The following is a 15,869-nucleotide window of genomic DNA, read 5'->3' on the forward strand; positions in this document are numbered from 1 at the left end:
GCAGCATCCCACCCAGGCCCACCTCCCATCCTCTATCCCTGCATTCCCCATGGCTAATCCACTTAGATAACACATCATTTAGACATCATTATGGGCAATTTAGCATGGACAATCCACCTAACCTGTACTTCTTTGGACTCTGAGAGGAAACCAGAGTACCTGGAGGTAACCCATACAGATACAGGGAGAATGTGCAAACTCCAGACAGGCAATCGTCAAAACATATGACACTGGAAAAGCTCAGCAGGTAAGGAAGCATCTGAGGAGCAGGAGGATCAACATTTCGGCCATAAGCCCTTCATCAGGAATGCTTGCCCAAACATCAACTCTCCTGCTCCTCGGATGCTGCCTGTCCTGCTGTGCTTTTCCAGCACCATACCTTTTGACTCTGATCTCAAGTCCTCACTTTTTCCACGCAGGCAACTGTCTAAGGTTGGAATTGAACCCAGGTCCCTGGTGCTGTGATGAAGTAGTGCTAACCAATGAGCCACCATGCTGTCTAAATTAAAAATTATTAAAATTAAAATTATTTAAAGTGCATACAGAAGGAATGACCACTAATCGGAGTTTTTGAAGGATATATATATGAAGTATATATGAAGCTCTCATGCCTAACAAGTAGTCTGTAAAGAGAATTCAGAGGGTTATGAAAGGGAAAGTAGGTTACCAATGTAACACCATTGTAATGTAGAAACACAACAAGCAATTTACATGCAGCAAGTTCCTACAATGTTATAAAGGCCAGACAATTGGCTTTACTTCTGATGCTAATCAAAGAATAAATATCAACCATGGCCCTGGGCAGTATTTCCTGAATATCTTCAAAATAGTGTTGTGGGGTCTTTCAGATCTACCCAAGAAATCCCAAAGGCCTGAGTTCAATACCTCCACCCAACAGATGACAGCACAGTGCTTCCCCAATTCTGCACTGCGTTGTCAGCCTGGGCTTTTGAATTCAAGACTCGTGACTGGAAGTTGAGCCCATGACCCAGTGAAGAGGTGATGGGGCTACCAACCAAGCTATGGGTGACACTACAAAACAATTTATCAGATATAAACAACATAAAATAGAGTGAATATGTTTTTAAGAGCACAAGAAATAGGTGCTGGCAATTTGTGGAGTCTGCTCCACCATTCAATAAAATCGAGACTGGTCCATTACCTCAACTGCACTTTCTCAATTTATCTCCATATCCCTTGATTCCCTTTTGGTCCACAAATCGATTGATCTCTATCCCAATGTACTCAAAGGTGAAGCATCCACAACCCTCTGGGGGGTTTCAAGGAGTACAGGGGTTTTGAAGAGTTGAACTATCTGACGGAAGAGATGTTTCCTCTTCTTGGTCCTAACTGGTGAATGCCTTGGTTGGGACCATGACCAAGGTTCTTAGTCAGAAACTAAGCTGTGAAGGTCAGGCAGCATTTGTGGAGAGAATCAAAGTTAACGTTTCAGGTAGAGTGACCCTTCCTCTGACCAGTTGTGACCCGAAACGTTAACTCTGACTCTCTTCACAGATGCTGCCAGACCTGCTGAGCTTTTCTAGCAAATTCTATTTGTGTCTCTGACTTACCACATCCACAGTTTTCTCAGTTTATATTAACTATACTGTGAAACTCTCTTACCAACATTGGCTGTGAAATCCTAAGGTCAAAGTAATGGGTAGTTTATTCAAACTATTGTCAGAAAAGGAACGGTACATAAAAGTTTATTTTAAAACCCTCATTATGTATCAATATTCCAGGTGATAGCATTCTGTTTGTTTTTATTATTTCACAGGACGTGGGCATTTGCTGGCCAATCCAATAATTAATTTTATTTTTTATTCATTCACAGGGTAAGGGTGTCACTGCCTACACCAGATTTAATACCCAACCCAGAGTGCACTTACTAGTCAATCTAATTTGTGGGTCTGGAATTACATGCAGTCCAGACCAGGTAAGGATGCCAGTTCCCTTCACCAAAGGACATTAGTGAACAAAAGATGGAATTTTTTTCAAGAATGGTATCGTTAGACTCTTAATCCCAGATTTGTTTGAAAACTGAATTCAAATTCCACTGATTCAAGTTCCATGGCAGGATTCAAACCCGAGTCCCCAGAACATTACCTGGGTCTCAGGATTAGGCCATCGTATTTGTTGGCCATCCCTAATTTTTAGAGTCATAGAGATGTACAGCATATTAGTAGACCCTTCGGTCCAACTCATCCATGCCGACCAGACATCCTTAATGAATCTAGTCTTATTTGCCGCATTTGGCCCACATCATTCTAAACCCTTCCTATTCACATACCCATCCAGCTGCCTTTTAAATGTTGTAATTGTACCAGTCTCCACCACTTCCTCTGGCAGCTCATTCTTTTCATGCACCACCCTCTGCAGGAAAAAATTGCCCCTTAGGTCCCTTTTTAAATCTTTCCTCTATCACCTTAAACCTATGTCCTCTAGTTTTGGACTCCCCCACCCCAGGGAAAGTACCTTGTCTATTTACCCTACTTATGCCCCTGATGATTTTATAAACTTCTATAAGGTCACCCCTCAGCCTCCAATGCTCCAGGGAAAACAGTCCTAGCCTATTCAGCCTCTCCCTATAGCTCAAGTTATCCAACCTTGGCAACATTCTTGCAAATCTTTTCAGAACCCTTTCATGTTTCAAAACATCCGACCTAAAGCAGGGAGATGAGAATTACCTGCAGCATCCCAATAGTGGCCTAACCAAAGTCCTGTACAGCCACAATATGACCTCCCAACTTTTATACTCAATGCACTGACCAGTAAAGGCAAGCATACCAAATGCCTTCTTCACTCTCCTGTCTACTTGGGACTCACTTTTAAGGAACTATGAACCTGCTCTCAAAGGTCTCTTTGTTCAGCAACATTCTCTATGATTTTACCATTAAGTGTATAAGTCCTGCTCTGATTTGCCTTTCCAAAATGCAGGACCTTACATTTGTCTAAATTAAACTCTACCTGCCACTCCTCGGCCCATTGGCCCATCTGATCAAGGTCACGTTGTACTCTGAGGTAACCTTCTTCACTTTCACTACGCCTCTAATTTTTGTGTCATCTGCATAACTCCTATGTTGACATCCAAATCATTTATATAAATGACAAAAAGCAGTGGACCCAGCATCGATCCCTGTGGTACACCATTGGTCATAGACCTCCAGTCTGAAAAGCAACTCTCCACCACCACCCTCTGTCTTCTACCTTTGAGCAAGTTTTGTATTCAAATGGGCTAGTTCTCCCTATATTCCATGTGATCTAACTTTACTAACCATGAGGAACCATGTCGAACACCTTAGTGAAATCCATATAGATCACATCCATCGCTCTGCCTTCATCAATCCTCTTTGTTACTTCTTCAAGAAACTCAATCAAATTAGTGAAACATAATTTCCCACACACAAAGCCCTGTTGACTATCCCTAGTTAGTCCTTACTTTTCTGAATACACATGAATCCTGTCCCGCAGGTTCTTCCAACAAGCTGTCCACCACCAATGTCAGACTCACCGGTCTATAGTTCCCTGGCTTTTCTTTACCACCTTTCTTAAATAGAGGCACCACCTAAGCCAACCTCCAGTCTTCCGGCACTTCACCCACAGTTGTCGATGATACAAACATCTCAGTAATTGAAATGAGTGGTGTTTGCTCAGCCATTTCACAGTCAACCGTAGATCTCAAATCACATGTATACCAGGTCAGGTAAGGATGGCAGATTTCCTTCACAAAAGGGCATTAGTGAACCAACTTTATTTTTAAAAACCATTGACAATGGTTTAATGGTTTGATTTCATTAATTGAATTGAATTTTCACCAGTGAGAATGAACACCTGTTTTAATGGTCTTGAACTATTATCCCACAGCATTAGCCTGAACCTCAGAATTACTAGTTCAGTGTGTTATCACTATACCACCACACACCACCCAGTGGCTAAATTTATGAATTATCTAACTTGGCATGATTGAATCATCACTGATCTAGAGGAAAGCATGAGAGATTGGAAGAAAGAGACAGTATTTACAATGGAAACAAATAACAGCAGCACAGAAACACCAGGAGGCAGTGATGTATTGGCAAGGTCACTGGACGAGCAGTCTAGAATTCCAAGTCTCTGCTCTGTCAACATGTGTTCAAATGCTACCATGGCAGCATGCGAAATCTGAACTTAAACGTTTAAAAAAGAACTGGAGTTAAAAAGTTAAGCCCCATCTGGTTTACTAATGTCCTTCACAGCAGAAACTTTGTTGTTCTTGTCCACAAGTGACTCTTGACCCATAGTAATACCTTACCACATGACCCTGGTAATGTGAATGACTCTCAATTACCATTTGAGCAATAAATGGCAGCCTAAACATGTCCTGTGATTATATAAAAGACAACACAGAATGCCTCTATGGAAGACTAAGTGCCAAGCTTTCAGTGGGAAAATAAAACTGGCCTCTGAACAACAACTTATATTTAGTTAGCAGCTCTAATGTAAACATCATATGGGAGCAGGAACAAAATTTGACACTGAGCTACATAGGGAGATATTAGGTCAGTTGGCCAAATACTTTCTCTTAAGAGAAGAAAGTGAGCAGAAGACAGAGGAGTGTAGGGAGAGAATTCCAGAACTTAAGGCCTATACAATTAAAAGCACATAATGTGAAACAATTATAATTGGAAAACCACAAGAGGCCAGGGTTAGAACAACACAGATATCTTGGAGCTTCGTGCAGCCGGAGGCGATTGCAGAAATGGGAGGGGCAAGGCTGCAGAGGGATTTGAAAACAAGGGTGAGAATTTTAAACTCAAGGTGCTGCTTGACTGGAAGCCAGAGTTAGTCAGCGAGCGTGGGGTTGTTTGGGAAATAAGACTTGCTGCAAATTAAGTCATGGGCAGCAGTGCTGTGGGTAATCCATATGAAGGGAGACCAGCCAGGGATGCTCTGATCTCCAGCATCTGCAGTCCTCACTTTCTCCTAGTGCACTGGAATAGCTGATTCAAGGGATAACAAAGGCATGAATGGGAGCTTCAGCAGCAATGAGCCAAGACTAGGGCAAAATTGAGTGACATTAAAGAGTGGAGGGGCTCCATAATGGCATGAATATGAAGTGAGGTTCACCTCAGGATCAAAGACAACACTAAGGCTATAAAAAGCCTGGTTTATACAGACCTTTTCCTGTGAGAAGGACAGAGTCGGTAGGTAGGAAACAGAGTTGGGAATAAGAACAAAAGACAACAGCTTCAGTTGTCCCAACATTTAATTGGAAGCCATCTATTACTCGTTGTTGGATCAGTCTCTGCAGCAGAGAATTCAGCAGCAGTAGTGACAAGGTGGTGATGCAGAAGAGTTGTGTGCAGCGAACTTCTCTGAAAACTGACACTGTACTTTCAGATGCTGTTGGCAAGGGGTTGCATGTAACTGAGAAAGAGGAGGAGCGAAAGTGGTCTCTTGCAGAGCCACTACAGAGCAGCAACAACTGACATTTCTATAGCATCTTTAACATCATAAACTGTTCCCAAGAAATATCACAAAAACTTGTTACTGAACCACATAAGAAGGTATGGGGACAGATAATCAAAAACTTGCTCAGAATGGTCTTGAGGTGAAGAGGTTAGAGAGAGAATTCCAGCATGAGGCAAAGAACTCTAAGGACTAGCAGCAATTTAACTGTTAGAATTGGAATGAGATCTTGTTCCCTTTCTAGATATTTGAGAGTGTGCGGAAACCCCAGTTATTCTAACAAAATGACTGTGTTTTTGTCCACCCTTTTGAAGAAATCTGAAGTTCCAAGTTTATGCTTAAATTGAATCTTATTGGCACTACGCAACCTAAGCAATTGAGACTACAAAATGAATACTGCTTTGGCTGATCCCAGCATTTGATCTGTACAATCTCACAACTTGTGCATTTGACCCAATACTGTGCTGAAGTCACATCTAGGAGTGACTGTTTGAGCAGAAGTGGCGGGAGGTTAAATAGATGCAAAATTTCACTGAATTACTCACTTTGCCACATGGCAAACACGTTCACATTAAAAACCTGTCTTTCATACAGCAAATGGAGGAATCATCATTTATGCATTTGCAATGCCATAGAACCAGAGGAACCCTTATCCCATTATTGGACAATAATGGACAGGATATGCTGTATTGGTATAAACTGTCCATCCAGTGTGAGAACTAGATGGGGCCAAAACAAGAACATGAACGATGAATTTCCCAGGAAAGTGATATCTTTGCAATGCAGTCAGTACCACAAACCAAAGAAGCTTGCAGTACTGAATGAGGGCCTTTATTCCATTCTGTACCTTTGCAAATACACTCCAAAATTCACTACATTGCCTAACACAAGCCCTGTAACCCTTTAATTATTCAATCATCTTGTTCTTTAAGCGATGCAACAGCTAATGTAATGCCTAATATACTAACCAAGGTAATAGATAAAAAATATAGTCTATAACATTAAAGTATTATAGATTATAACATAGACTATTATAACAGTCTATAACTCAACCACACCTTGTGAAATATTCCAAACTCCAATGACTGTCAACGGAAATATATTTTTCCTAAACTCTCCCCTCACTCTCCTATAAACAATTTTGAGTTGATGACTGCTCAGCAATTGCTTCCTAAAACTCCTACTGGAATCCCAAGGTTTATACTTTCAAATACATAATTATGCAAAGCCCAACAGAAGAAGTCTTTGTGACTGATTTACAAAGCTGCTATACATAAGCATATTGTTTAACTTTTTACCTTAATATTATCTGAATTTAAATTTAGACTTGGAACAAAAGTAAGAATGGCTATAAAAAGAGAATTTGTGATGAAAACATTGCTTATACCCACTTCAAAATAATGATTATGCTGTATCAACAGTAAATATATCACAACATGTAACAGTGATTAGAGCACTTCTTAAATACCTGATCGCAGAACAAGCTAAAAACTAATCTGCAAACTAAAGGCCTTTTATACAGCACTTGCATTGCAGCTACTTAGCGAGACAACTGAAACAATACAGTGAAAACCTGAGAAGATCAGAATAAAAAACAAAGTCTGAATTGATACCCACCCACCTTTAGTTCAACAGGAGACCGGAACAATTTGCTTTAGCTCAGCGTTTCTTGGTATTCAGGTGGTGTGGTCTCACCCAGTTTTCACTGCCTTACCGCGGACTAACTAGATTGTGGGTATGACTATGATCAAGTTACTTACCCTTAATTAGCCTCAGTCCTTTGCCTCCTGGATGGAGAGATACGTTAAGAGAGAAGTAGGCATGGCAAGGGAATTGCCAGTCCCGTGCGCACCGACCATTGACAGAAATGTTACGCAATCGGAAATCACGTGACAAGAAGGTATGAGATACCGTGATCCAAGCAATAATGACACAGGGGAGCATTGTTTGTCAGTACAGTATAGGGAGATCAGGCAGGAGGAATGGAACAACAACAGAGAGAAACAAAAGAGACAGCAGAAAGAGAGACAAAAAGAAAAGCTGTTAGCCAGATCAAAGACACAAAAACACCGTAATAACAATTATCAAAATGATTCTGGAAATTCTGAAAAGAAGGGGAGGCTGTTAATTAAATAGCATTTTAGGCTTCAAACTATTTAGCCAGAAAGCAACCTTTATGTAACTTTGCAATTCCACCTTATCCTAACCTGCTGTGACAATTTGGCACTGTTGCCATGGAAATTCAACGCTCAATGTTTCCACTCCGTTAACTGATATCGATTCGACCAGTCACAAGCTGTGGTTCCAGAGATAATCTCATAGGATCTGTCCCAGTGTCTGCAATGTTCCAATTCTGCTCTGGCCAGCATGTATTTTCTTAATTAAAGACTGACCGGACTGAAGGTGGACAATCTTGCACAACGTGCCCACAGCAGTTGTTGCTTAATGGGCTGCACATGTAAAGGCTTGGTTGGTTTACTCATGTCCTTTACCGAAAGAAGTTTGTTGCCTTTGTATGATTACAAACACAACATTACATGGGTACCTCTTAAGTGCCTCTGAAGTGGACTGGCACCTCACCCAATCATTTCAAAATAGGTTTGAATGATTTTGGAAGAAAGCCAACCGCTCACCTCAACCGACCAACTCTCCTGAGAAACAAAGGATGGACAACTAATGTTGGCCTTGCTAGCATTGTCCAGAAGTTGAGAATGAGCTTGAAAATAATCTTTGTTATAAAGTCCAAATGAATTGTATACAATGAGATGCCTTTAATGCAGCAGTAAATGCAAGCAAATGTTTCGTGCAATATTAACGCAACAGAACACACCTGCAATATTAACGCATCTTTGCCTTGCACATTGTAGACGCACCTGCTGTGTGTGTCCTGCATTTTCTGTTTATTACAGACGTCCAGCGTTTGCTTCGATTTTAAAAATCACAGTACAGTTTGTTCTGACAAGAGCCGTTCTTCACTTCTGACAGAGTAGCATTTTACACCTTGGTAAAGCATTGTGAATTATACATTATAAGCTCAGTAAACTCCTGTTGCAAAACCACAATTGACAGGAGCTGAAGTCGCACTTGGGCCTATTACACCCTTGATGAATTGGCCTTGATGTTAGAAGAAAGAATATGAATCTAAATAGCATCTTTCATAACCTTCAAATGTTCCACACCACATTATGACCTATTAAATGATTTTGAGTTCAACGAAATGTGACAGCCAACTTGTGCATGTCAAACTGCCACATACTGCAATGATCAGACTTAGAAATTAAAGTTAAGGGAAATACTTAAATCCTGAATGGTTTCCTTCCTGTACTTCAAATAGGGCCTTGTGGTCTGTTAAAATCACCCACTGCTGAGTAAACAGTGGCAACACAATCAGTTTTAGTAACCTTGAGGTGAAAGTTGGGAAAGCCTCAGGGTTGTGATACCTCTTGTGTTCACTGATAGATCATAAGGGCACAGCTGAGATTAGCTGAAATACCCTTCCTGATAAGAAAATATCGCTTCACTAATGTCTTGTACAGCTCTAAAATGATGTCCCAATGCTTGTACTCAATGGTCTGACATGGTAGTGTTTTTTCCATGCTGTATACCTCTATGACTCTAATGTTGCTTTGATTTCTTGAACATCATTTTTGCAACCTTATTATCGTAATAAATTATTTATTAGTTTTCCAGTTGGTATTCTTTTCAGCTGAAGATATTCTTTCAGAAATAAAGAAAGGGATCAAAGGAAAGAAACAAACTGTATTTTGATAGAACTTTATCGTATCATTCAGAAGTACTGGAAAGTAATTAATCAAAAACTATGAGCTCTCTCACTATTGTTATATCAGTAAATAAATGTAAGTACTATTCTCAATCCCTCAATTGTTTCAAGACAAATTAAGTATATTTTAACGATTCAATTTTTCCAATGTTCAAACTTGTCAAACATTATTTCAAAGGTTTATTATCAGTTTGCACAATGTTGGCTTAAAACATCATGCTGTGCAGCATTGGGATCTGAGTTTAACATACACCCTCAAAATTTATTTGCGTTATCTTTTCCTTACGTATCCAGTCCTGGACTCTCACTACTGTTTAGCAACATGCATTATTATAATGTTATGTGTAAGTTACTTTGCATAAATAGCAGTAGTTAACAGAAGGTGGGTCATTCAAACTGGTCTGCAGGCACCTATTCAAAATGGTCACCTTGAATAATCAACTTACTTCAATTAAGTTATCATGGCAGAGTGGTGGAGCTGAACCAGACATAGTGAGGAACACAGAATGTAATGGAGAGTTGCCCTGGGTTTCACATTTGGATTCTTTAGGGTACAGTTTAGTGGGGTGCTAGTGGAGATCTGGTTTATTGCCCACGGTATTGCATAGGGAATAAAATCAAAGCCACAAAGAAAATAAAGCTTTTTTTGAAAGGCCCTCAGACATAAGGTTAAAGTAAGTAAAAGTCATTTCATGGTTCTATTTATAAATAAGAATAAGTCATTTTACTGATTTTCCATAGCATTGCAACGACATTACAAATAGTGTGAAGGACACCTTAATCAAAAGGTGTCCTTCACACTATTCAGTATAAATTTTGTTTCCTTTGAGATTTGGTATTCTTGCACTCCTGTCCTGATCAGTGCAAGATGAAAGGTTTCAATGGCATGTCTCTTTTTTCAGCAACTCTCAGATTAATTGAGTTTGCATCAAGAGAAAGCATACAATGGATCAATTGCTAATTAACCGGGTGGGAGTTTGACAATTCTTTCACAATTTGAGGTACAAACAATAATGTGTTTTGATCATCAACGCAAGATTACCAATCTACTATTCAGCTGCACATATTATACTTCCACAGTTATACTTCCAATTTTTTCCTGATGAAAGGCTTTTCCCCGAAATGTCGATTTTCCTGCTCCGTGGGTGCTGCCTGACCTATATTTTTCCAGAACCACACTCTCGATTCTAATCTTCAGCATCTGCAGTCCTCACTTTCTCCTATACTTCCACACCAGCCTGTGTGCACACAGGCATCAGTTATTCTTCTAATTCTGTTTCTGTGTGAGTCCAAATACCTGAGATATCCAAATAGCCAAAGCAACACATGGAAGCCTGAGACAATTGTTGAGTAAACTCTCTGTCCAATCTTTCATAAATAAGTTTGCACAGACTGGGGAAAAGTACCTATCCAAAGTCATGCCTTGGATGTGGACATAATATTTATTACTGAATTCAAAGTCTTTTTGCGTTAGACCAAGTGTCGGAACGGGATTATTGCATCATTCAGATCTTTCAGTTTGGGGAAATTTATTAAAGATATTTTGAACATCAGTCTGTTTCTATGGGTTCGATTTTAATTTTTGAGATGGTAGTGGGGAAATATCCCACCTCAGAGCTCTTGCATCAGTAGTTCTCAGGTAAGATTTCGTGCTGGGGAAGGGGAGTGTGAGGTATGGGTTAAGCTGAGGCAGAATTTAGAAACAACTACAGGGATTGCCAGATGCTGGCTTTTTATAAAGTCTGCTGTGGACCTTTGTCCCAGTTATAACAAAACAATAAGGACCCTTAGCCCTCAACCTCATATCTCCTCATATCCCAAGCCAATCCAATCAACCGCTGTAGCCCCTCTTATCTTCCAGGTTATGCTAAGTCCCAGTCTAAGGGAGAGAGAGTGATGGCCCAGTCATACTACCACTAGGCTATCAATCCACAAACTCTGGTTATGTTCTGGGGGCTTGGTTCAACTCCCACCATGGCAGATGGTTAAATTTGAATTTTATTAAAAATCTGAAATTAATAATCTAATGTTGCTGATTGTTAAAAAGAAACGCTCTAGTTCACTAGTGTAAGGGCAAGCTGCCAAACATGTCGCAGTGAGGGGATAGGCAACAGGTTTGGGGGCGGAACACTAAGATCAGGGCAAAAGCTTGCAACTCACGTCTATTCTAATGCGGCCGTCTGCCAGTTTGGATCCTTCTCAATCGCCCACAGGCTGACCCCGAATCTCAGAGAAATGTATCCTGGCAAGGACTGATCTGGGATCTGGGGCAAAAGGCCAAATTAAATTATAAGTTCTGGAAAATCCAGAATGATTGCTCACACTGTCACAGGGTCTCCAAGATTCTAAGAAAAAAGCTATATTTCTGTACAGATCTTCAACGTCCATTGTAACGATATAACATTGAGACGTTAAGGTTAGGACATCAGTCAGCATTGTCCAGCTTCTTTTTTTGATTCATTTACAGGATGTGAGTGTCACTGGCTGGGCCAGCATTCATTGTCCATCCCTAATTGCCCAGAGGACTGTTGAGAGCCAACCACATTGTTGTGGGCCTGCAGACTAGACCAAGTAAGGACAGCAGTTTCCTTCCTTAAAGGACATTAGTGAACCAGATGGGCTTTTCCTGACAACCATCAATGGTTTCATGCTCATCATTAAATTCTTAATTCCAGATTTAAATTTATTGAATTCAATTTCCACCATCCACTGTGGTTGGATTCAAAACCAGGTCCCCAGAATGTTACCTGGGTCTCTGGATCAATAGCTGAAAAATGTGTTGCTGGAAAAGCGCAGCAAGTCAGGCAGCATGAAAGGAGCAGGAGAATCGATGTTTTGGGCATAAGTCCTTCTTCAGGAATGAGGAGGGTGTGCCAAGCAGGTTAAGATTTCTCTGGATCAATAGTCTAGCAATAATACAACTGGTCGATTGTAGTTGACAAGGCTCTCAGCTGGGTCTGACCCACCTCCCACACTTCAGCCTCCCTCCACTCTCCTCCCTCCCACAACAGCGATAGGGTCCCCCTTTGGAAATGCATTGTGCACAGCATCACTGCAAGAGAACACACAGCGAAGTACCTGCCACATGCTTTGTCAGTGAAATGCCACTAACAAGACAGCTCCCACCACACCACAAAGAGTTCAACCTGCCATGCAATAACAGAATTGAAAACAAAAAAAGGAAGTTTTTTCCAGTTGCGATTGCAGACGCACACTATAATCCCCCAACATCCAGATGACAATGTTCAGACACAGAAAGCAGCATGTACCATTTCTTTAAAGAAAATTGTCAAGTATATTCAAACGTGTTCTCACAGGGCTTTACAAGATGGTCCCCTCCAACACAACTGACTTGGTTCAATATTATCCACAGAATGAGTTCTCCTCTGTATTTATTGTTCATAAGATTTTTATTTTCCATGGAACCACAACATTATGCACTACTGAGTGCAGGAATCTGATAAATCACAGAAATCACTCTGAAAAACCTTGGTAAAAAACACATTTTCAGTGTCAGGATATATTTGCATCGGAGACCTGTCCAGTCAGTCTGTTGCTTCAGGATATATGCTGTTGTGTTTATACGCATCAGCAAATTTGGGTTTATTTTTCACTTCTGTGTTAACAGAACAACTTTTTGTTTGGTAGCAAGAGCAGACTAAATGGAGGAAACATCTATGAAAAGCTTTCCTGTGAATCACAAATTCAGCTTTTATGAAATTGCTTGTCAACCATTGTTATGGGATGTCAGATAAGATCTTGTGTACTCACATCATAAAGCAATAGCATACCATTCTAAAATGATATTCAATACGCAAAGGGAAATATTTACTTTCCTAATATAAGAACATATTAATGGCTGATAGTGACTCATTAACAAATGAAAAGGACACGATGAGTTTTTGTTTACTTGTTTTCTGCAGCTTGACAATCCTGTTCTCAACATGTTGCATTAGCTTGCACTCTCACCTCATGCTGACCCACCAAGGTCACACAATTATTTAGAGGTATAATTTTCACAGACTGTATTGATAGTTTGCAGCCCCACCAGCTGCCTGAATTGATCGTAAAGTGGGCCCTTCAACCTTGTGGTGGCATTATCTCCTTTATCCCACACAATGACAATGATACTTGCTTCATCTCTCAAATTACCCCATGCATTGTGATGAAGGCCATGCATCTATTACGAATCAGTATTGCCATATCAGAATAGCCAGAATTGAACAAGTCAGCAGTCTTAGCTTGGTTTGTTATCAACCCACCTCGATCTTGAACTCAGATTTTAACAAACAAATCTCCAAGAATAGTTTCAGTAATGTAGCTACAGGTTTGAATGTTAGATAATGGCTTCATGATTTGTTCTCTGAATGTTGCAAAGATCAACGTGGATTGGCTTCTGGATCAACTCTTTAACTCTGATGCAACCAAAATGTTGAGTAAAGGGTGAATTTTCTAAATCTGTGTCAGCAGTGTACACCTGACAGTTGCAGGCTGTGCACCTGCAGGTTCCTCAGAACACCAGTGTCTTATCACTGGTATAGGCACCCAGTATTTAGATTCTACCCCAGTTAGCAGACATAAATAGATGAGTTTGGCATTATCATGCACTGTTGAAGGAATCTATTCTTCCCAAAGCTCAGCACTAGATTGATGGCATTTGGCCTTCTTCAGTGTTAAGGGCAAGGTGTGACCTTCATACTGCTCTAACTTGAGAGTCTCCACACAAAGATTCCACTTAAATTTATCTAAAGCATCTTCCACAACTTCACAGCATCCCAAAGCTCTTTACAGGGAATTAAGTATTTGTGTTATCATAGTTGCAATGTATAAAATCTAGCAAAACAAATTTGCACATTGCAAATTCCATAATCACAATGTGATAACAATGTATTTTCTTTTTTCAAAGTGGTGTCAGTTGAGGGATAAATGTTCCTCAGGACCCAGGGGGAATTTCCTCCTCTTCTTTGAAACAGCCCGAAGAAAAATGTTACAGTCCACAGTGTAGGGCATACCTCAGCAAGAAGATCACAAAGCCAACAATCCACATTCTCTCAATAATGCTGGAATCAAGCCAGACTTTGAAATGGCCCTTGAAACTACAACTTTCTGGATCAAAAGTAAAAGCCATTTGGATCTGCTCTTAGAAACAGGGAAGTGGAATGCTGCCTTATGAACATGTTCTTCAGGAATATTTATGGATTATATACTTTTTAAAAACAATACTATTGACCATTAATCACAACAGCAAGTGGTCTCTTCAGAATAAAATAAGAATATCAAAAAGGATTACCTGAAGCAAGTATTGATCAAAAAATCTTTCCAAATTTCTAGTGGTGGTAAGACAGATAACCCAGACACAAGAAAACATGGAATCCCAATGAGATCTACTCAGCTTAAACACTTAAGAGGAAAATTTCACTTGCGCTGTCTAATTTCTGTTTATATCCAAATAATAGGTCTGAGTTTTATCTTTCCTTCAAATCAAGTTAAATTTTCACCAGTAAAATTGGCTGCTAAGCGAATCTTTACTTTTTTTTCCTTAAACAATCCAATGTACAAGCAGTTAGAATGCTTAACTCCACTCATTTCAAAACCAGGAACAAATCAATACCAAGGGTAGAATTTTAGAACATAGAACATAGAAGAATACAGCGCAGTACAGGCCCTTTGGCCCTCGATGTTGCGCCGATCCAAGCCCACCTAACCTATACTAACCCACTATCCTCCATATACCTATCCAATGCCCGCTTAAATGCCCATAAAGAGGGAGAGTCCACCACTGCTGCTGGCAGGGCATTCCATGAACTTACGACTCGCTGAGTGAAGAACCTACCCCTAACTTCAGTTCTATATCTACCCCCCCTTAATTTAAAGCTATGCCCCCTTGTAATACCCGACTCCATATGCGGGAAAAGGTTCACACTGTCAACCCTATCTAACCCCCTAATCATCTTGTACACCTCAATCAAGTCACCCCTAAACCTTCTTTTCTCTAATGAAAACAGCCCCAAGTGTCTCAGTCTATCCTCATACGATCTTCCTTCCATACCAGGCAACATCCTGGTAAACCTCCTCTGCACCCGTTCCAGTGCCTCCACATCCTTCCTATAGTATGGCGACCAAAACTGCACACAATATTCCAGATGCGGCCGCACCAGAGTTTTATACAACTGCATCATGACCTCAGGACTCCGGAACTCAATTCCTCTACCAATAAAAGCCAGTACGCCATATGCCTTCCTCACCGCACTATTTACCTGGGTGGCAACTTTCAGAGATCTGTGTACATGGACACCAAGATCCCTCTGCTCATCCACACTACCAAGTATCCGACCATTAGCCCAGTACCCCATCTTTTTGTTATTCTTCCCAAAGTGAATCACCTCACATTTAGCTACATTGAATTCCATTTGCCACCTTTCTGCCCAGCTCTGCAGCTTCTCTATATCCTGCTGTAACCTGCCACATCCTTCCTCACTGTCAACAACTCCTCCGACTTTCGTATCATCCGCAAACTTGCTCACCCAACCTTCTAACCCCTCTTCCAGGTCATTTATAAAAATGACAAACAGCAATGGTCCCAAAACAGATCCTTGCGGAACACCGCTAGTGACGGCACTCCATGAAGAAACTTTGCCAT

The 15,869-nt window shown here is 40.5% G+C and overlaps 1 protein-coding gene across 4 annotated transcripts in view; it reads right to left on the reverse strand.

Annotated features, from left to right (window-relative positions):
- Positions 1-15,869, reverse strand: part of espn (espin) — a 167,979-nt gene that overhangs the window by 45,851 nt on the left and 106,259 nt on the right. For 3 of the 4 annotated variants that reach the window (XM_087980336.1, XM_043676084.2, XM_043676085.2), the window contains exon 10: positions 7,209-7,235. The exons of the other annotated variant lie outside the window; for it this stretch is intronic. In XM_087980336.1, coding sequence (XP_087836462.1) covers positions 7,209-7,235 — 27 coding nt within the window. The remainder of the gene's footprint in view (positions 1-7,208; positions 7,236-15,869) is intronic. 4 annotated transcript variants of the gene reach the window in all.

Source organism: Chiloscyllium plagiosum, unplaced genomic scaffold (assembly GCF_037043375.1).
Source record: "Chiloscyllium plagiosum isolate Xiang-an unplaced genomic scaffold, Cpla_swu_hap1 HiC_scaffold_37, whole genome shotgun sequence".
NCBI classification, from domain to species: Eukaryota; Metazoa; Chordata; class Chondrichthyes; order Orectolobiformes; family Hemiscylliidae; genus Chiloscyllium; species Chiloscyllium plagiosum.